This window comes from Odontesthes bonariensis, chromosome 23, assembly GCF_027942865.1.
Source record: "Odontesthes bonariensis isolate fOdoBon6 chromosome 23, fOdoBon6.hap1, whole genome shotgun sequence".
NCBI lineage: Eukaryota > Metazoa > Chordata > Actinopteri > Atheriniformes > Atherinopsidae > Odontesthes > Odontesthes bonariensis.
In genome coordinates, this window is record NC_134528.1 from 23411143 (window position 1) to 23433472 (window position 22330).

At 44.1% G+C, this 22330-nt stretch overlaps 1 protein-coding gene across 1 annotated transcript in view; it reads left to right on the plus strand.

Moving 5' to 3' along the window:
- Positions 1–179: 179 nt before the first annotated feature.
- The window catches only part of LOC142373734 (2-oxoglutarate and iron-dependent oxygenase domain-containing protein 3-like), a 40379-nt gene continuing 18228 nt past the window's right edge, over positions 180–22330 (plus strand). The window contains exons 1-7 of the mRNA XM_075457110.1: positions 180–273; positions 717–778; positions 2116–2192; positions 2315–2365; positions 7091–7150; positions 7785–7841; positions 15912–16012. Coding sequence (XP_075313225.1) covers positions 180–273; positions 717–778; positions 2116–2192; positions 2315–2365; positions 7091–7150; positions 7785–7841; positions 15912–16012 — 502 coding nt within the window. The remainder of the gene's footprint in view (positions 274–716; positions 779–2115; positions 2193–2314; positions 2366–7090; positions 7151–7784; positions 7842–15911; positions 16013–22330) is intronic.

Below are 22330 nucleotides of genomic sequence, written 5' to 3' on the forward strand. Positions count from 1 at the left end.
GCATCCCACTCCTCTTCTTGTACAGTTTTGTTCATTCCTTGTTTTGTGTATGTGAACTGTGATCTGTGATGTTAGTATGCTGTGTTGTGTGTGGTTGTCTATCTATCTATCTATCTATCTATCTATCTATCTATCTATCTATCTATCGTAACGAAAGTCTGCATGGAGCGGGGACAGACATGACAGATGAATTCACCGTCGCTACAGGAGTGGGAAAATCAAAGGTCTGGAAAGTGTTTGGAGTGGTGCTGGATTCTGATGGAAATTCCACAGGTTATGTGCAATGCTCAAAATGCAAGGTGCTGTTAAAAAATGACAGCAAAAAAACAGGGACGTCCAGCCTGAGCCGCCATACAGTAAGCTGTGGGCATTCGACCACCACCACGACGCAGCAGCTGCGGATGATTCTGCTTTTTTTTTTTTATAGCAAGAACAGTAAGTTTTCCCATTCATATCATGTTTCTATTGTGGAAAAAATATCGTTTCACTAGGTTTTTACGTGGGTTAGGCCACTGCACATAAGTGCCGTAATGACCCACAGCCCGTCAGTCTCCATAGGATAACATGGGGAAACTCGACCCCCGGCGTCGGGCCGGGTTCGGGTCGATAATTCATATTGATGTGTCGGGTTACATCGGGCTCAGCCAGGCTTTGAAAGCCACGGGCCGGGCCGGGTCGGGTTGGGTTGTAATTTTCAGGCCCGTTGAGAACTCTAGTCTACAGTGTCCAGTGCTCTGAGGACTACGAGAACCACAAACGGTACCCAGGTGAGGCTGCAGTTGTAATGTGTCAGTGTGACTTGGAGTGAAAGCTAAACTGACTCGATAGATAACTCGTTATTCAGGGACACATTCCTGGTGTTGGATTTGGGCCTGTCAGACGTTAGAGAAAGAAGAATCTTGAAGAGAAGTATTAGATCATTATTTTTCTAAATGAATTTCTTAAAACACTAAAATAGAACCAGTTTGATATGTCTGAAATGCTTTGACTGTGAAAAAGCAAACATTTAATCCATCAGATGGCACTACAGCACAAGTCTCTGAATGAGGAACAAAACAGTGTGTGGAACTATTAAACTATATGGCTGAATTTTTTGCATTTCAGCCCTGCGGCACATTCCAAAATGCGTTCCTTCTCACACTTGTGTCATTCTGGCAATAAGGATACTAAGCAGGGAAGAGTTCCACGGTTTTCTCTGTCCCATTCCTACTGCAAATACATCTTAAGGAGTGCAACAACACTTCTGTCGCTGTTGCATTTTTATTTCAAAGTTCTCCAACACTTTCTATTGAGGGCAGGTCAGGACTGCAGGCAGCCAGTCCAGTGGCTGCATCACCGCCTGCCAGGCCTCTGTAATAAGAACAGTATGAGGTTTCACATCTTCTTGTTTAAAAATACATGAAGATTGCTGGAAAATATGTCGTCTTGAAGGCAGCATATATTGCTCTGAAATCTCAGTGAACTTTCCGGCGTTAATGCTGCCATCACAGAATTGTAAATGAGCTGTCCCAGGAGCACTGATACAACCCCGTACCAGAGCCCGGCTTTATGTCTTGTTACTGATTACAATCTGGATGCTCCTTTTGGTCTTTGATCTGGAGAACACAGCGTCCATTTCTTCTGGAAAAGAACCAGAGTACTGATTGTTCTGACCGCAGTACAGGGTTAACATACGTTTTAATTTTAGATTTGACAAAGATTTCCCACAGTAATCCTCTTTCCACGTGGTTGATGCGGCGCCGTCTGAGGGATCGGAGATCACAGGTGTCCAGTTCAGGTTTTAATACATTTTTTTATCACATATTTGTTGACAAACTGGAGATCCAAGAGAGGTGTGGAAACCAATTTTGAGCCCATCTTTAAAAATGTGACTTTATTAAACTTGAGCGATGCTCAGAGGTCAAACTCTGCATCTTTAGAAACGTTATGAGGTCTAATTGGGAAGAAGTTGCAGGGAAGCCCTGAACTTTGTGATTTATTTATACACAATATACGCTCTGCGTTCTCTTGCTCTTATTTGGTACTCTCTGTCTGTGCTGTGGAGGATATATGGAGGATATTACGCAAAGATGCTGTGTTTCTGCAGTAAAATGCTCCCCTGCATGTGTGCCACAGGTTGCACAACCTCAGAGGTGCGGCCGTGCCGTCACAGACGCCATGGTGACGAGGGAAGAAGCTCACGCCCTCAGGCGGTAAATATGTACATAGCCTCATGTCTTTTTCCCTACTTGTATTTTTTAATTTCTTCATTTATCATCTTCTGTCAGTGCCGTGCAGCTACATTATGTTTGGATGCTTTGTCTCTGGCACACAGGCTGGCTGAGAGGGGGCTGGCGCTGGCCGGGTCTGAAGGAGGACTGAGCATGTCTGTTCATGAGTGATACAGTCGTGAGACAAACACACTGTCTTTAGGAAGGGAATTCTCCACGTATGAATTTCTGAGTCTAAAATGGTTGTTTTGCATGTTTTATTACCTACATAAATGATTTAAGGAACAAAGGAATTCAGTTTGTGAAGTCCACTTTGGTATCTATATCCAGTTAATGTAAATAAACTTGTAGAGTTATTTTTCTCGTCATAACCAGGTAATATTCCATAGAACATATGGGTTTGCACAGTTATATTAAACTTGGCTCAGTGGTTAGAGACAGTCATCCAATAACTGGAAGGTTGGCGGTTCGATTCCCACTCTCGCCACTCAAGAAAAGATTGGTGGAACTGACAGCTGGTGGGGTGTAAGTCCACCTCCTTGTCACAGCCAAGGTACCCAGCTGCCCACTGCGCCAGGTTGGCATCTGTCTCTGAGTGTGTGACCCTGTGCGTGTGTGTCAACAGGTGCCAACCTGGATGGGTTAAAAGCGGAGGACAAATTTCGTATGTATGCATGACAAGAAATCTGATCTTAATCTTACTTGTAGCGAATAAAAAAACAACACAGAAATAAACAAGCTTGTTGGCTTTGGTCATTCAGTCTCTGGAATGTAGCCTCCATGGTACTTAGCCCAAAGCCAATTTGTTCCATTGAAAGCTTAAATCCATATTGAACAACATTTTTTTTTCTATCTTACAAAACTGGGACGAGGAAAATACAAATACCACTTCTCCTGGAAACACTCCACTGGCTGCCGGTACATTGCAGTATAGATTTCTGAGCATTCCTGCTTGTTTATAAGGCCCTAAATTGGATATTTCACTGTTAGATCCCTCAGCTCCTGAACCACGTGTCTCCTGAGTGTAAAGAGAATTAAAACCAAGACGGGCAAGAGTGATCTTGGAACAAATTACCCAGCTGTGTCCTCCTGCTAAAACAGTCTTAATACATTCCTTTTCCCTCAGGAGTTTGGTAGCTTGGCGTGCGAGTATGTACGATTTTAAACGTGAAAGAAAGACACTAGAATTCAGTCAGACAGTCAGAAACACGCTTATACACCGGATGAAGATTGTTCTTATGAGGAATTAGAAACACTTGAATTAAAAAGAAATGCTGGACATGGGGGGGGGGGGGGGGGGGGGTCCTGGCACCCTTTGTTGAGTCCTGATGGGCTTAACTCAGCTCAGCTCCTAACTTGGCCTTCGTCATCGTTTCAGCTACACGCCAGTGAAGGGATGCCACAGTATCATGTCCTTTTATGAAATTATTGTTGATAAAGTCTGTCCCGAATAATCCCAACGGACATGCAAGCCCAAGGACTCGTTCCTTCAGCACCACGCATACATGCACACAGACAGCAACACTATCCTGGCTGTTGTGGCTGCTAAAGATCAGTCTGTGTGCCATGAGCTGTGTTGGCTGCAAATAAAAAAACAAAACAAAACAAAAAAAAACTTTGGAAAGTTTAGTTTTGCCTTTGAAAAAGGCTTCATTTCCACGATCAGTTAGGCTCTGTAGCCTTAGATGACATTAAGAGGCAGATTAATACTCTTTTTGTGCACAAACAGGGATCTTAGACCTTGTGAGAAGCATAAAGGATATTTGGCATTATGTCCAATTCCACTACTGTACAGTGCTCTTGCTTATGAATCGTTTTACCTTCAACAGCAGTATAGCTTTAAATGTCAGTGTCTTTCAAAAGTTTTTTTTTTGCAGTTGGACACCTTTATTTTCCTTCTGTGACAGTTAAATGTAGTTCACCATTCATACAGAGCAACTTTTATGGAAAATGCTTTTTTTCCTGTGTTTGAGAGCCCAATTAGGTGTCTGAAGTCACTACTGAGGGCCCCTTCATACAACGATCAGGGTTATTAAGTATTACACATGCCTCCTTTGAAGAACTTTTACCCCAACAGTTCACATTAACAAAGTTGTCCCAAATGAAAATCAGCACCTTTTAAAGAATTAAAAATTATTACCACACACACGCACATACAGAGTGACCAGATGTCCTCCTCTGTGTGGGACAGTCACGCATTTTCATTACTTTTCACACGTCCCACAAATTGAGACGTTGTCCTGCATTGTTGTTGACAGTCAGACTCCAGTTTTAAAATGCGTGTTTTATAATCTGGCATTTATCAAAAGAGTGGAGAAGGCAGTGGGGGCTGTCATCAGGGGGCAGGGCGGGCTGTTTGATCATGTCAATCAAACGGGAACTCGGACTCAGGTTAAGGGCGCGCCCACCAACAAAAAACAATGCAAATCAGGTCAGAACGGCTTGCAGCACGAGATATGGTCGGAAAGGGAGGAAAGCACGACTCGTACAACTAATAAAAGAAAATGCAGCTACAACAAAGACTGGAAAACTATCTCCCCCTGGGTGAAACCAGTGCAAGGCGAGTCTGGTAAAATTTTGTGTGAAGTTTGCTTAAGTCATTTTTCCGTTTCACACCGAGGTCAATAAGACGTGAAACGACACAGACAAGCACTATAATTGAAAGAACAAGTGTAGTCCTGACTGTCTATATTCTGATTAATTGTACACAGTCAGGTGTGTTAATTTGAGTGGCACTGTGAAATAGTATGAAAGCCATCATGCTTACTATGTTTTCTTACGTGAGAGAACTTGGGAAAGTTGCACTTAAATAAGATATATTTGTTAATTTTTTATTTGCAGTCTGTTGTGTGCTACTGAATCAACCAGATGGCAAAGCATAATGTTACAAATTAAGAGGCAGAATAGAGATGTTTATTTTTTTGTAAGTTATTTTAGACTACCTCGATGCATTGGTATCCCACATTGTCCCAAACAAACATAGTCTTTGTCCCACATCTGGTGAATTGGAAGCTGGTCACCCTACACACACGTGCAGTTAGTTCCATATTGTTCAGACTTATTGCTGTAATGGATGATCTCAGCTGTAGAGGGCAGGCTGGTACAATAACCAGAGCTCCAGTTTGAAGAGACGCTCTGATACATGAAACGTGGACTCATACATACAGCATGTATTTATTTTTTCCAGTCTGAAAGTCACCGGTCTGCCCTGCCAATGTTCTGCCCTCTGGTCCTCAGCCAGTAAAGGAGCTGTTTACGGAGTGTTAAAACATTTAAGCGAACCAATTGAAGCAGCAGGCTGCCCTCAGAGAAATTAACAAATTTTCAGAACAGCGTCTCAAAGGATTTGACAAGCAATAACAAGTAAAGGGCAGCTGAGAGCACCACAAACGGGCTACAGAGGGATCAGAGCTGAACCTTGAAACAGTCACTAGGCCACTTATGTGTTATGTAACAGCCAGCAGGTGTTTGCTCAGTTTACTGTTGTTGTTTTTTTTTTGTTGCACTAATTCATGTTTTTTTAATGACCACAACAGGCTTCCATACTGGACCTGGGGTCCGTTTCACAAAGCAGGTTCAACAAACTCCGAGTCTATTCCTGACCTCTGAGTTGATCCACTCTGAGATAGAAAACTCTGAGTTTTCGGTTCCAGAAAGGCTGATTTGAGTGAGTTTAATCAACTCTGAGTAGTTTCACCTTGAGTTTGGCATGGGCGCCACAACTTTAAAAAGCCAGCATCAATGGAGCCCCGATTCAACGAGTCACCATGGCAACGGGGAGGAGGAGGGGCTCTTAATGCGCTCATACGGCGAGTTTCAACATGTTTTTAGAAATAAGTGCAACACCGCTGCAACTACAAAAGTGTAAGTTTAAATGTCTTTTGCAATCACAATAATATTACAGGGGAAAACTGCTTGAATGGTAGCCCATTCATTTATTTCATTTAGGTTTAAGATGAAATATAAAAACATTGTTCAAACAGGTGAGACCTCGGCATGGAGGTACCTCATTTTGATCATGTTTTACACTGTAAAGTAAATATTAAGTGGCTATTTGACTGTGCAGTTGTTTTATCCCCAACATAATGCTGTTTTCACACACATAAATGTCTTCTTATCATGTTCTGTTAAATAATTAAGCCTATTTAAACTAACACAGACTTCTACTCAGCCAACAGAAAGAAGGCAGATGCCCGTAAAACGGGTGGTGCCAAGCACCGCCACCTCTAACTGAAGGCCAGTGGCTGAGGGAATCCCCGGAGGGAGTCCACCCCCAAGACACAAGTGCCTTAATAAGATATAATAGACCTATATATATCTTTCATCTTTCATTCCTACAAATATGTATTTGTCTTTTATGTCTTTTTTTCTTTTGTCCCAACAAAATTCTGATGGTGCCGCACAAAAATACAATTGTCTGGAAATGCTAAAACATCTATGCGCGGTCTGATAACCATCTCCCGACAAATATTTAATTATCTGCGCAATAAAGCTACACCTTCATCCACGTTGTCAAAAGGACATGCCATGTTCGTGAAAAAAGTCGCCTCCTACTGTGCCTAATGGACTTCTAGAAGTAGAAGAACTAGCTCTGCTGACTGAATGAATGAGGAAATCAAATGGCGTGTGTGGCTGAAAGAGGGCGGAGACAGAGAGAAACTCCAGGTTTTTCGAGTAAACCTGGTCCCGACCAGGTTAGGTTCATAGAGTCTGTTACTACGGTAACTGACCGAGAGCTTAAGTTACCTCTCTTTGTGAAACAGGCTAGAGTTACCCCTCTTTCTCTGGTTTGAGTTACCTCTCTTTGTGAAACGGAAAACTCAGAGTTTCCCTCATTTCAGGGTTAATAAACTCAGAGTTTTCACTAAGCCTGCTTTGTGAAACGGACCTCTGCACTCTGGAGCGTTGTCAATGGGGAAACAATTTGTCAACATATACAGGTGGGAAAGTATAGCTTGTCTTTATTTGTTTATTTTCGGAGTTCACAGCAGGCTGCTGTCTTTTCCTGAAGGAATGGCGTTTTCAGCAGTTTGTTCACCTAATTATGGAGTTAGTCATCAACTCTGACTGATGTTGGTCTTTGTGAGCTCTCTTTTTCAGGTCCAGCGACCCATACGAGCCTCATTTATCACTGCTGGCAGAAGCCAGTTTCATTTGGATTTCCTGCTTTTTTTTCGGTCCATCTCATTCATTCATACCTCTTCCCTTTTATTCGTCTCTGTCCTCCCATTGGGCATGTCGTTGACAGGATGTCCTAAGAGACCATCTGGCTGATTATAATCAGATAACTCTGACAATAGTGTTCCCCCACCTCTCCCCATCCTTCACTTCCTGTCACACTGGGGACTTCCAGATGTGTAGCAGTCAGATGTTTAGAATCCGCTGAGTTTGAATGCCTTGGTAGCATCTGGCTAGTGGTGCACTGTGCCACACTGAGATTTATGCTAACAGAGCCCTGCTCTCTTTTTCCCTCTTTGCTTTGTGTGTGTGCGTGTGTGTGTGTGTGTGTGTGTGTGTGTGTGTGTGTGTGTGTGTGTGTGTGTCTCATTGTGTGGTGGGAGGATGTGTCTGCAGGTATTTTGGAGATCAGATCAGTGATGTGTTCACAGCAGAGGATTTCAAGCTGTACAGGTGACCAAGATGCTTTAATTGAAAATCAGCTATGCCTTTATTGGACATTGTTATTTTTTTCTGTTTGTTCGTTTGTTTTAAGGGGACACCTTTTTAAGATGAATTTAGTAATATTCTCTCTTATTTACTTTAATTCCATAGGCTTATATTGTCATCTCAGTCCATCTTAGTCCAACTATTTATCATCCTATTATATTAAATTCATTCTGATCCAGTTAGTCCAGTTCATAATAATTGTGTTCATATAATGGCATTTTTTACAATTAAAATTAGAAAGGTATCAGTGTATTTCACTGTATCCATTTTCACTTATTTGTTGTTTATACCACTAAGATTATTAAGTCTTTAAGTTATTCAATACATCACAAGATGTATTGAATAACCGTAATCAAATCACAAACATCGACAAGGCGTATTGAACAGATATTGGATCTTGTCATAAACTGTTTTCTAATTGCAGTTTCACTGTTATGGACTGGGGTTTTTTCTGTTTTGTTTCTATTTTCATATTATGTGTTACTGTGTATGTTTTGGGGTTTTTTACTGTCTGCCTGCAGGGCAGGTGCTGGTTCAGTGGGCGGGGCTGACCTACTTCCCAGCGGAGCTAGGAGCACAATGGATCACACCTGAATCAGATCCAGTAATCACCTCACCACTCCATAAAAGCCTGGTTCACCTCCACAAGCCCTGTCAGATGATTCAGTCTCCAACCCGTGCCTGAAGCCTTCACCGACTGCACTGACCTGAGCCCCGTGTTCGTGGATTATTATTATCCTGAGAGGAACCACTGGACCCTCCTACACCGCTTCCCCAGCGGCTCTTTGAGTTTTGGATTACCAAAATAAACCTTTGTTTGTTAACAACTACCTGATCTCCTGCCTTTTGGGTCCTCCACGCTCACAAATCATCACAGAATCATCTGACCAACATGGACCCAGCGGAGACGGACAACCTCAAGCGAGTACTCACTGCTCAGAGTCATCTGGTGAACCAACATGAATCCACTCTCCGGCAAATTATGGACAACCTGCAGCAACTAGCCACCGGCATCACAAATCTAGGAGGAAGGATCGACGCCATCGCAAATCAAGTCGCTGCTCTCTCACACGCTCCTCCTCCTCCTCCACCTGCCCCAGCCCCGCAGCCTGCCGTGGTACCGATGCTTGCGCCCCGGGAACCTTACATCCCCACACCAGCCAGGTATTCAGGTAACTTGGGTACCTGTTCACAGTTTCTGCACCAGTGTTCATTAGTTTTTCACCAGCAACCAAGTACTTATGCTACAGATCAAGCGAAAATATCATTTATCATGAGCCTCCTGTCCGACCAAGCCTCAGCCTGGGCTCTAGCCATCTCCACTCACTCCCCAGGACTCACCCAAAAGTATGACGAATTCACCCAAAAAATGAAGAAGATTTTTGACCATCCCGTTAAAGGGAAGGAGGCAGTTAGCCAAATGCTCAGTTTGAGACAGGGTACCCAGTCAGTTTCTCAATACGCACTGGAGTTTCGCATTTTAGCTGCCGAAAGTGGATGGAATGACACCGCACTGCAGGGGATTTTCCGCCAGGGGATATCAGATGAATTAAAGGACGAGCTGACCACCAGAGATGAGCCTGATAGTTTAGAGGCTTTAATAGACTTAACAATAAAATTGGACAACAGAATGAGAGAGAGACGGAGAGAAAAATCTCAGAGACAGAGGCCTCGGCCTTTTACCGTTTCTCCAGCCAGCCAAGTTGCCCTTTTTCCATCCACCCTTTCCCCGCCCTCTAGCAGCGCCACAGACATCAACCCTCCTGCTCCTATGATGGGGGAACCCATGCAGTTGGGCCGGGCTAAATTATCTCCAGAGGAAAGACAACGTCGGCTTGTAAATCGACTCTGTATCTACTGTGGCCAGAAGGGGCATTACCGAGCACAGTGTCTTGAAGCGCCAAAAGGACGGGCTCATCAGCAGGAAGGAGGACGCTGGTGAGCCGAACCTCCACGGCTTCCTCCATTAAGCGCATCAGATTAACAGGTACGATACACTGGAACCAACATTCATTACCTGTTGATATTTTAATTGACTCTGGAGCAGACGATAATTTCATTGACCTAGTACGGGAACATAATCTCCCAGTTTTTCAGTTAGAACAACCAAAAAGAGTACTAGCTATTGACGGTCAACCCATTGACAGCGTCACACACAAGACTCAGCCAATTAAACTCTCTCTATCAGGCAACCATCATGAGCAGGCAGAATTATTTATCATATCCTCCCCTTTAACCCCCATCGTTCTTGGACTGCCCTGGCTACAAACCCACAATCCACACATAGACTGGGTGACGGCCTCGATTAGAAATTGGAGTGATCACTGTCACCAACACTGCCTTTTTTCGGCCATCCCCAAACCTTCTGCAGCTTTACCCCCACCTCCTGAAGACATAGACTTGACCACTGTTCCCCATGAATATCATGAACTGAAGCAGGTGTTCAGTAAAGATCGAGCTCTCACCCTTCCACTACACCGACCGTACGACTGCGCCATTGATCTGCTCCCTGGTTCATCTCTTCCCACACAGCGACTATACAACATCTCCAGACCCGAAAAGGAAACCATGGAAAAATATATCAATGACTCATTAGCGGCAGGTCTCATTCGTCCCTCCTCGTCCCCAGTTGGAGCTGGTTTCTTTTTTGTGGAAAAGAAAGACAAAACTCTGCGGCCTTGCATCGATTACACTGGACTTAACACTATCACCGTAAAAAACAAATACCCTCTTCCACTGCTGGATTCGGCCTTCACACCACTTCACGACTCAGTCATTTTCACAAAATTGGACTTGAGAAATGCTTACCATCTTGTCAGAGTTAAAGAGGGGGATGAATGGAAAACAGCATTTAACACACACTTGGGACACTTTGAATACCTGGTCATGCCTTTTGGTTTAACTAACGCTCCTGCTGTTTTCCAGGCTTTAGTTAATGACGTGCTCCGGGACATGCTAAACAGGTTTGTTTTCGTATACCTTGATGATATCCTGATTTTCTCTCACAGTTTGGCAGAGCATGTAGACCATGTAAGACAGGTGTTAAAAAGATTACTCGAGAACAAATTATATGTGAAGGCAGAAAAGTGTGACTTTCACACCACCTCCATCAGTTTCTTGGGCCACATAGTCGAGAAGGGGCAGCTCAAACCCGACCCTGAAAAAATCAGGGCAGTAGAACAGTGGCCTTCCCCAGCCACTCGTAAACAGCTACAAAGGTTTCTGGGTTTTGCTAATTTTTATAGACGATTTATTTGCAATTATAGTCGCCTTGCTGCTCCTCTCACCCAGTTAACATCAGCAAAACAAAGATTTGTATGGTCACCAGAGGCACAAGCAGCTTTTGAGAAGCTAAAAACAAAGTTTACCGCAGCCCCAGTGTTAATCCATCCTGATCCGGGCCTTCAGTTCATCGTGGAAGTTGATGCCTCAGATTCTGGGGTCGGGGCTGTCCTCTCCCAGCGCTCACCTGCAGACCACAAACTTCACCCATGTGCTTTTTTCTCCAGACGCCTCACTCCAGCAGAAAGAAACTATGATGTGGGAAACCGAGAATTGCTTGCGGTGGTCTTGGCCCTTCAGGAGTGGCGGCACTGGTTGGAGGGGGCGGCCCCACCGTTCATCGTCTGGACTGACCATAAAAATCTGGCTTATCTCCGTTCTGCTCGCCGACTTAACTCACGCCAAGCCAGTGGGCTCTGTTCTTAGGAAGGTTTGATTTCACCCTCTCCTATCGCCCAGGCTCGAGAAACACTAAGCCTGATGCCCTGTCTAGGCAGTTCACACCAGAGGAGGAGGGAGCTTTGGAGGAAACAATCCTACCACCATCCGTTGTGATCGGGGCAGCCAGGTGGGAAATCGAACAAAGGGTCCAAGAGGCTCAACACGGAGGAATGGTACCTGATGAATGTCCTCCTGGACGACTATATGTCCCCCAGGCTATGAGAAGCCCTGTGCTCCAGTGGGGGTATGCATCCAAGATAGCCTGTCACCCCGGAATTCACCGCACCCTGTTCCTGCTCCAGCAGCGTTTCTGGTGGCCGACCATGACCACAGACACAAGGGAGTTTGTCACAGCCTGTTCCGTCTGCGCCAGAAACAAGTCCTCTCACCGTGCTCCAGCGGGCCTCCTCCAACCCTTACCCATCCCACATCGCCCCTGGTCACACATAGCTGTGGATTTTGTCACCGGTCTTCCCCCCTCTGAAGGTAATACCACTATTCTGACAATAGTTGACCGTTTCTCAAAATCTGTCCATTTTGTTCCGCTTCCCTCAGCACTGGAAACCTCTGATCTCCTAGTCCAGCATGTTTTTCGTCTACACGGCATTCCCCAGGACATTGTCTCAGACAGAGGCCCGCAGTTCACTTCTCGGGTGTGGAGGGTTTTCTGCCAAGCTCTGGGGGTGACTACCAGCCTAACATCCGGATATCATCCCCAATCAAATGGTCAGACGGAGCGGGCAAACCAGAGTCTGGAATCATCACTGCGGTGCGTGGCAGCACGTCTCCCAGCCTCCTGGTCCACGTACTTACCATGGGTGGAATACTCCCACAACTCCCTGGTCAGCTCTGCTACGGGTATGTCTCCTTTCATGGTCTCTAATGGTTTTCAACCCCCCCTATTCCCCAGTCAGGAAACAGAGGTCGCTGTCCCTTCGGTCCAGGCCCACTACCGCCGTGCTCGTCGTGTCTGGAGGGAGGCCCGAGCCACTCTAATCCGGACAACTGCCCGAAATCAGCGGATCGCTGACAAACATCGCATCCCTGCCCCAGAGTACAAGGTGGGTCAACAGGTCTGGCTCTGCTCCCGAGACCTTCCTCTCCAGACCGAGTCCCGAAAGATGGCCCCCAGATACATCGGCCCCTATATCATCGACCGAATCATTAATCCTAGCGCTGTCCGGCTGAAACTACCTGCGGCTCTCAAGGTACATCCTGTGTTTCATGTGTCCCTGTTGAAACCTGTTTTTGACAGCCCCCTCCAACCCCCCTCTGACCCACCACCTCCTCCCCGTATCATCGACGGCCACCCGGCGTTCACAGTCAACCGCATATTGGATGTTCGCAGACGAGGCCGCGGTCACCAGTTTCTGGTGGATTGGGAGGGATACGGCCCCGAGGAACGATCTTGGATTTCACGCTCCCTGATTCTGGATCCCACATTGTTGACTGACTTTTACCATAGATTCCCTGACAAGCCTGGTAGGACGCCAGGTGGCGCTCCTTAGCGGGGGGGTACTGTTATGGACTGGGGTTTTTTCTGTTTTGTTTCTATGTTCATATTATGTGTTACTGTGTATGTTTTGGGGTTTTTTACTGTCTGCCTGCAGGGCAGGTGCTGGTTCAGTGGGCGGGGCTGACCTACTTCCCAGCGGAGCTAGGAGCACAATGGATCACACCTGAATCAGATCCAGTAATCACCTCACCACTCCATAAAAGCCTGGTTCACCTCCACAAGCCCTGTCAGATGATTCAGTCTCCAACCCGTGCCTGAAGCCTTCACCGACTGCACTGACCTGAGCCCCGTGTTCGTGGATTATTATTATCCTGAGAGGAACCACTGGACCCTCCTACACCGCTTCCCCAGCGGCTCTTTGAGTTTTGGATTACCAAAATAAACCTTTGTTTGTTAACAACTACCTGATCTCCTGCCTTTTGGGTCCTCCACGCTCACAAATCATCACATTCACCTCTAGAAAACATCAAAATCCTTAGCTGCTAAGACTCAGTAAGGTTATTGTGATATTGAAATTGTTGCTTTGACAATAGTGCCTAAAACGATGTTGCGTTCACACCGGAATCGTTCGCGCGACGTGATTACATACAAAGTCAATGCAAAGATGCGGATTCGAGCCGGCGGCGCGAATGCCGCCGCGCGAGGAGGGAAAAGATTCGAATCCGCGCGAGTTCAGAAAATCCAACTTTGGTGAAATATTCGCGTCAGACAGGCTATCAGCGTTGATATTCTGGACTACGTCATGCGTCCCGCGATCCCGCCTATTCCTAGGAAAAATGGAGGAAAAAAATATAGTCGCTGTCTGTGGGCTCCCGGTGCTCTACGACACCACTTCGCCGTCCGGCATATTTAATATTTATCTGTTTACGTTATTGTTCTTTTCAGTTGAGATATGCCGGAGGAAGTGGAAGGGGCTCAGGGATAAAGAGAGAAAGGAGGCAGGAAGGAAGAGTGGGTCGGCAGCAGGGACAGGGAAAAGGTGGAGGTACTCTGCGGTCCTCTTTTTTCGACCCCTTCGTCACCCCCAGGGAAACAAGTGGCAACATGGGGCTGGGGGTCGAGGAAGAGAGGTCCACAGAGGACACGCAGGATGAGGGAGCAGCAGGTGAGGACCAGGCCTCAGGAGCAGCAGCAGAGAGTGACGTGAGAGGTTGGTTTTCAATGAAGACACACACAGCAAGGGAAACATATGAGAAATAGTGTCACATAGATGAATAACCATTTTTTTTTTATTAAATGTCACTAGGTTGTAGTTAGGGGAAAATCAACGTCTAGATAATATAATGGCTAACTTTATGATGTATTAATACGGATGCATTTATAAAATGGTTGGTGAGTTCAAATCTATCAAAAATATATTTGTTTTATTGTTACTAACAGACATCCCTGATCAGTCCTCCGATGCCAGTGACACCGAGGCATCTGCTGCTGCTGCTCCATCGACATCAAGAGCAGTCACAGGTAAGCACATGACAAATTAGATTACATTTTTGAAATGGTAAGAGTTTGAGTTATGCAGTTATGTTTTCACTACAACAACTACTTTATTTGTTGCCTTTTCATGTTTGATCCATAACTTTGTGTCTTTGCCTGATTTCATAATTTTCAGTCAGAAATAATGTCATGTCAAACTGTCATTATTAAAAAATCTGATCTAATTGAATCACCCTATATTTCAATTTTCATACAGCACCAAAGAGGCCCAGGAGGAGGATGCAGGAAAGCCATGGTCCAATAGAGGGGCTTCTGCTGGAGGTCCTCAAAAGGAACAATCAACCACCCCCATCTGAGGATGAACTCTTCCTCAAGAGCCTGCATCCTTCATTGCAGAGGTAATTGCCCCAGCAGAAGGAATTAGTCAAATTTCAAATTCACAAATTGATTTTTGAATCAAGCTCGATTTGTTTAAATTTGGAACCTGTTGAATAGGCTGCTGGGACAATAATCTCTGCAGTGAAGGAACCAGGCTCTCTCTCTCTCTCTCTCTCTCTCTCTCTCTCTCTCTCTCTCTCTCTCTCTCTCTCTCTCTCTCTCTCTCTCTCTCTCTCTCTCTCTCTCTCTCTCTCTCTCTCTCTCTCTCTCTCTCTCTCTCTCTCTCTCTCTCTCTCTCTCTCTCTCTCTCTCATATATACACACACGCAGACACACACACACATATTTTGCTAATAAAAAATTATGTTTGAATTTAAAATTACTGTCTTTTTCCATTTAGTAGTCATTTGTTATCATGTTTGTATGTTAGCAGTGGTTTTATGTTATTAGGTAATATTATTGTGTTGTAATGCAATGTAGACATGCCCAATTGAAGATGTTACAACACAATAATACTGTAAAATAAAAACAGACACAAATGTTCTCTGTGGTATAAATATGGATTAATGACACAGACACAGGTATATATTTATTTTGGTGCTCATATTAAAGAAAATTTGCCCTGCAGTAATGTGTGGGTGGCTCTTAAAAGAGCCGTTTTGGGGGTGCTCGTGCACTACACGGTGTCTTGCCATGGGACAGCTCCCTCTGCAGAGAAGAAGGATGTGAAGGTCTCCCTCACCCTGATGGCCTCTCTTCCTGCGTTGTTGGCAGCAAGTCTTCCCAGACCTGGCAGTGGCTCCACTTCACCAGCTGGGATGCTCCTCACTGCAGCTGCCTGGGTTGTACTCCTCATGAAGTTGTGGAGAACACAGGTCGCCTTCACGCACTTCTCTGCAACTTCAGGTTGGACCTCGATGGCACACCTGTACAGTCATAAATCATGCTGCTGGAAATTGATTTTTTTATTTTTTCATGGTCAGAGATGTTCGAGAGAGGATCCAGGCAGTGATTGTTGAGATGTTTGGTTTGGACCCAACACTGATGAAGCCCACCTTCTTCTTCAGAGTCAACAGCACAACAGGTATCCATCCAGTTTTTCATACATTGATGTGGTTATTCTTTAATAGTCTAAAGATTATCAGGTGAAAAAGTCATTCAAAGGTTTTACAGTTATATATAATAAAAAAGAAAAGGGTCAGTAGCAGCCAGGTGCTGCTAAATGAATGCACTTAAATAACTGACCATTGGCAAGCGTGAGCACCTCTTTCAAACTAGAAGTTACTTTGCTGTTCGAGAGCATTTAGGTGTGTGTGTGTGTGTGTGTGTGTGTGTATTGTTACAATCCCATAGAGGAGAGACGACAACAATGTCCTGTAAAAAAAAGGATTATTCACAAGTGGAAAACTTTTATCAGAGCTGTCAATCTTCCCAGGAGGGGACATCCCAGCAAGTTCATCCCAAGGTCAGACTGTAATGCTCAGAGAAACTGTAAAAAAGCTACATCTTGGACTCCACGGGCCTCAGTTAGGATGTTAAATGTTAAAGTTTATGACAGTACAGTTAGAAAAAGTATGGCTTGTTTGGAAGGGTTGCAGGAGAAAGCCTCTTCTCTCTAAAAAGAACATGGCAGCACAGCTTAGGTTTGCAAAGCTGCATCTGAACAAACCACAAGACTTCTGGAACAATGGGTCTCATGCAAGTGCATTTTTGTATTTTTATTCTAAATTTCTCTCACTTTTTTTTTTACGAAGGTCTCGGACGAACACGCCACGTCAGATTCAACAAACGCTCTTGACTTTGGAAAAAGTGTGTAAATGACCTGCGTAAATGATGAATGCCACCCGTGCGTATCTAAGTGCACGTGCACGAGGATAGTAAATTTGCATACTCCACGCCCAAAATGAGACCATATAAGGCTACGCTTCAGGCAATGTCACAGAAATAAAGAAGAAATGGTTTGATATGAAAATGGCTTAAAAATGCGCTCGATGACTGCAACCGTGCAATCAATTGTTGCCTCATCATGATGCCACTTTGATGGGGTGGTCCATGAGGGGGGTCTTCTGGCACCACACCTTCTGGTCTGCCTGGGCTGTTTCAGGCAGTGGGAGACTCTCGTTCATGGCAATATTGTGCAAAACGCAGCATGCCAGATTTCTCTGGGCTATAGAGCAGTTTGCCTCCCGCTGTATCGAGACACACCCACCTGGCCTTCAGCTCACCAATAGTGTGCTCCACAACAGCACGGGTGCTTTGATGCGTGTATGTGTGCAGTCTATTGCTGGGTGGAAATGGGTTTGATCGGTGTGTTTCTCTCTGGAGTTGTGGCTCTAGCAAGCTGCATATTTGCAGCAGCACAGTCCTTGGCAGTCTAAATCGCGATGTCAGCCATTCGTCTGTCTCCACAAGGATATCTACACAGTCTCTTCCAAGAGCCCGAAGCGCTAAGGCATCCAAAAGGAACAAGTCAGCTGCTGGTTACTTTTCCCATTGACCTTGTTATAAACAGAGTCAAATTAACCTTTTCGATTTGTGCATAATTTAAGTCAAACAGAATAATGTCAGCATAATTATGGGGTATAATGTATATATTTATTTATGTTTGCTTCAAAGTAACTAAATGTACAATCCATTAGTCAAGCAAACTTGATTCGAATAACAGCGGACTATTTTACAAAACTCCTACAACAGGTCTCGTAAATTCTGTTCGTACCTGAAAGAAAACGTAAAATACGAAAAAATTGGTAAATGCGCAAATTCTCTTAAATCACTCGTACGCACGACTGAAGCCTGGTTTATAGTCGGTAACGCAAGACGCAACGCAAGACGCAAGACGCAACGCAAGCCCTTGCGCGGTTGCAAGCCCCCCCTTGCGTGCTTGCGTGTGTCACCTCAATTTTCTAAACTTTACGCAAGACGCAAGCACAAGCCACTGGCTGTGTTCAAACCGCCTACTACTTGAAAATGGCATACTCATCGATCTGACAGTATACAGAGTGTTTACACACAGTGCACTTCACTCCTGCCCGAGCCCAAATCAGCCAACCTGAAAAGCTGATTTCCCTTAAGCTATAAACTCTGTAAATATATAACTTTTGCAACATTTGAAACATTTTCAGGCGAGAAAGTAGTCGTTTAGACCCCCAAGGTGTTGAAAATTTGACAAAATACCGGCTATTTACAAGAAGAAGAAGCATGAATCCACTCGAAGAGGTCCTGGCGGTGAATTTGCTTTCATCATAGTAGGCTTGTCATTGAAAAAACCCGCTACTCCACCTACTGTCCTGGCGGTGAATCGCCACGCAGCACACGCAACCGACGACAAAGCAAAATGAAGTATAAACGTCTCGAGCCATTAACATACGCACAAGACGCAAGCGCAAGGGCAGTTAAAAGAAGTATAACTCAGCCTTTAAGAACAAATCTGTTCGTACGAACGGTTGTTGCATGAGGCCCAATGTCCTTTGGACAGATGAGACCAAAGTTGAGATGGTTTGGCATAATGCACAGCAGCACGTTTGGAGAAAACCAAACACAGCATTTCAGCTCAATCGCCTCATACTAACTGTCAAGCACGGTGGTGGAGGGCTGATGATTTGGGCTTGTTCTACAGCCACAGGACCTGGACAACCACAAGCCACAAACTCCTCTCGAGGAAAGCGCGAGACCATCTGTCTGACAGATGAAGCTTGGCTGAAACTTGGAACCTTTGGAGAGCTATAAACAAATGTCCACAAACCTCAATGAACTGAAGCGAAACTGAAGCATTGTAAAGAGAAGTTGATCAAAATGCCTCCAAAGCAATGAGAGACTTTTGTCATCATACTGAAAACAGTTATTTAAGTTGATTGAGTTGAAGGTGGTTCTACAAGCTACTAAATATTGGGATGATGGTAGTTTTTCACGCACTTCTTCTGTGTTTTGCCTCGTTCAGATTAAATAAATGACACTGTCTTACAATATGGAATATATATTAGATATGATACTGTATGTAATCTGTCATGTGTTGTTCTTCTGAGGTCGTATTTGTCAATTTTGAAGACGTATTAAGGACCAGATTATATTTCTAAAATGTCCTGATGCATAAAACTTTGTCTTGTACTTTCTGTTTCACATGACTGTAATTGGCATTTCCCCTTTAGGCAGCATCTTTTTCTGTTGGACATGCATTTGTTGTGTTATGAACCGGTTCACGTCATACACGGGACATTCTTCATACGTAAAGGGCAGCTTTAATCAGAGTCGTTCCTGATCATATAATGACTATAATTAGAAGGCATCTGTTGATCTAAGGCTGAGATAACAGGTTGAGGTTTTTTTTAAACCAGGAAAAATGTCTGTGACTTTTTGCATCTCTACTCAAACTGTGGAAGCATCAGTCTCAATTTTCATCTCTAGTCATCTAGAGTTCAATGAGATAGTGGAGCGCGTGGGAAAAGATTGTCATGTATTGGACCTTTTATATTTTTTGGCTTCTCCTCTTCCTTTGTGTTTTCGGACATTTCATACTGGTTTGACAGACATTAATATCCTCACCCACTGGCCCTCGACGGCAGGAAACATTGAATCGGTAAAGAGCCTCTCTGCCTCCCCATCTGTCCTGGCCACCATTTTGGGGCTAATTGCCTAACACAGCCCTAATTTACATGTAAATAGCCTCTGACGGCTTTGGTGGTGGATTCTCTTCCCATCGATCTTATGGCTGATATGGTGTCATAGCAACAGTTGAAGTGTGACAGCCTGGAATGTGTTGCATCTCATGTGCAACAGGAGTAGACCTGGTGATGTAATGAAACTGAATTACTATTGCAGACACTGAGGTCACATGTGATATTATGTGGTATTTACATCTGACCATGCCTTGTCTTTGTGTTTAGGTTCGGTGGTAAACTAAATTACTGCTGACATGAAACCAATTTTAAGAGTTGGTTCCTCCAATGTATCCATTTACAGTATTTTCATACAAAACTCTTGTGGTATAGCTGTTAATTATTTGTTCAGGATTTCTCCAACGTAAACAAATTCAGCAGCTAGCTGGAGAACACGTTTCTTTATTTACTTGAATATGTTGATATGTCCCACAGGAAGAGCTTTGTTTTTAGTGTTTCAGACCAGTTTGTCATTAACCTTTTTACCAGCTGCAGAAATCTGCTGATTTCACCCAAAATGATTTTACAAACACACAGCACACTACATGCCCAACATCAAATTGTAGCTACACTGTGATTGGCTAATACATGTGATGACATTAAGCTGCTAATCAACTACAAGGCGACTGAATGTTGGATGTGTTTGAAATCTCTGCGTTAATGTTGCCTTCACAGAATTGTAAATTAACTTTGCTGAGAGCTCTGATGGAACCCCATACCATTACACAGCCTTGTTACTGATTGCAGTGCATTTCTTCCAAAAATAATCTGGAATGCTGATTGGTCTGACTGTGGTACACATTTCCTTTGTGCAATAGTCCATCCCAGGATCCTCTGAGCCCAGAGAAATTGACGCAAGACCAGCTTTCTTTGCACAGTAATGTTTTAAGTGACTATAATGTAGTGCTTGACAGGGGCTCCCCACAGTAATCCAATTCTGAGTAACAATATGAGCTATTGATGAATGATGGGACTTTATGCAGTTTCATCCGAGGATTCGAAGATCATCGGTGTCAACTTTAGGCTCGTATATTTGGCCTTTATACACTGAGGTTCCTCAAGATTCCTTGCATCTTTTAATATTCCCGATCTGTCATTGAGAAATATTGTTTTCTCACACAGTTGACAAACTAGAGATCAAAATAAAAGTGAAATCGTTCATTTATTTTTTCCTATTTATGTTCTTATATTTCAGCTTCTAACACTTAGTGCTCTGTGAAATTCTTCAGTTTGAAATTGTTTCCTGGAACTCTCAGCACCCCACTTTGTTGTTTCTTTGAGGTATATTCAAGTAAGATTTTTCAACTGAGACTCTAAAATGACAGTCTTTGAAAGGTCTAGTGGTTTCTTTGATCTTTCATTTGGGCTATGTGCTGTTTTTATGTGCATTTCCTGTTCGAACTGCTGGAGATTGTACTGCATAAACTGACCACAGTTCACAATGTGTCATCGAATTTTGCTGCATCACAAGGCAGGGCTCCTTCAAAGCCGTTTTAATAGCACCTTTACTCCTGAGACTTTGTTAGTTCTGCAGCTACATTTCTTTTTAAAATAAACATGCATATTTAATTAATCCCAACGGTTTGATAAAGAAGATTTCAGCAGGCAGCATTGTGTAACCTCTGGGGAGAGGGAGAGAAAAAGTATTACTCTTTTTAACAAGGATGGTTAACAGTGGCCACAAAAATGCAGCTGAATTACTTCACTGTAAATAAAGCCATAGAGGGCTATAATGTGTTAAATTCGCAATGTATACGTAGGCGAGTTGCACATGGGACTGCTCACAGAAAGTGTTTCAGCAGCAGTTGTCATTCCTCATACATGTCACATGCACATCTTACACAACAAGCACTTTTCTAATGTAGCCAACCCAGATGTGGATTTTCTGCTTCCTCTCTGTCGTCTTACATTTTCATCTCTGATGAGTGTGTATGGGCTCCTGAGAGCTTTGAAACGGTGGCTAATGTTCCGTTCAGTTCTGCACCGGAACACTTCCTATGCTCTGAGCTGCTGCTGCCTCCATGCCGATACGGTTTTTATGTTAGGGGCTTTACGGCATGAACAAGGCTGTTCGGGGACATGCTGTGTAACGTGATCCAGTTTACCTGCAATTAGGTTTTTCGGCTACTCGTGTTTACCTTGTGAAATCTCATTGCAGATTTGTGTTGGTTTTGAAATTGGTGTTAGGTAAGATTTACGTAAACACATAGATTGCAAATGAATCACAGTTTGAAGGAGCCACGGTTAAAGGTAGGGTAGGAGATCCTGGATTTTGAGTCCAGCGAAGCTGCATTTTGAAAATACACAGGTAAAAAGTCCCAACCCTTTTCTTCACTTTCCCCCCGAAGCCACGCCTCTAGAGTACATGAACGCGCACGAGCACGAAGGTGCACGAGCGCTGTTCTGACAGCAAGCATCGATCGTTGCCGTATTTAGTATTTAGTATTTAGTTTATGCTAACTATAAGTTTAATAATGCTAGGTGCTAGCCAAGCTGGCTCTAGTTTAGCTTCCTGCCAAGCTTCTGGACGTTCACGGAGCAGGGTACTCGCACAGGGGGAAGGAGGGGGAGGGAGGAGCAGATTGCAGTTTGATAGACACATCAGAATCCAATCATTGTGAACGGTCCGTTCACAATGATTGGATACTGTTTTTCCTAGATTGTACGTTCTAGAGGCCACTAAAACTTTTCATATTTGTGTCAAAACTTTTAATTAATTGGTTGCAATGGGGGTTTGAAGAGTATTTCAA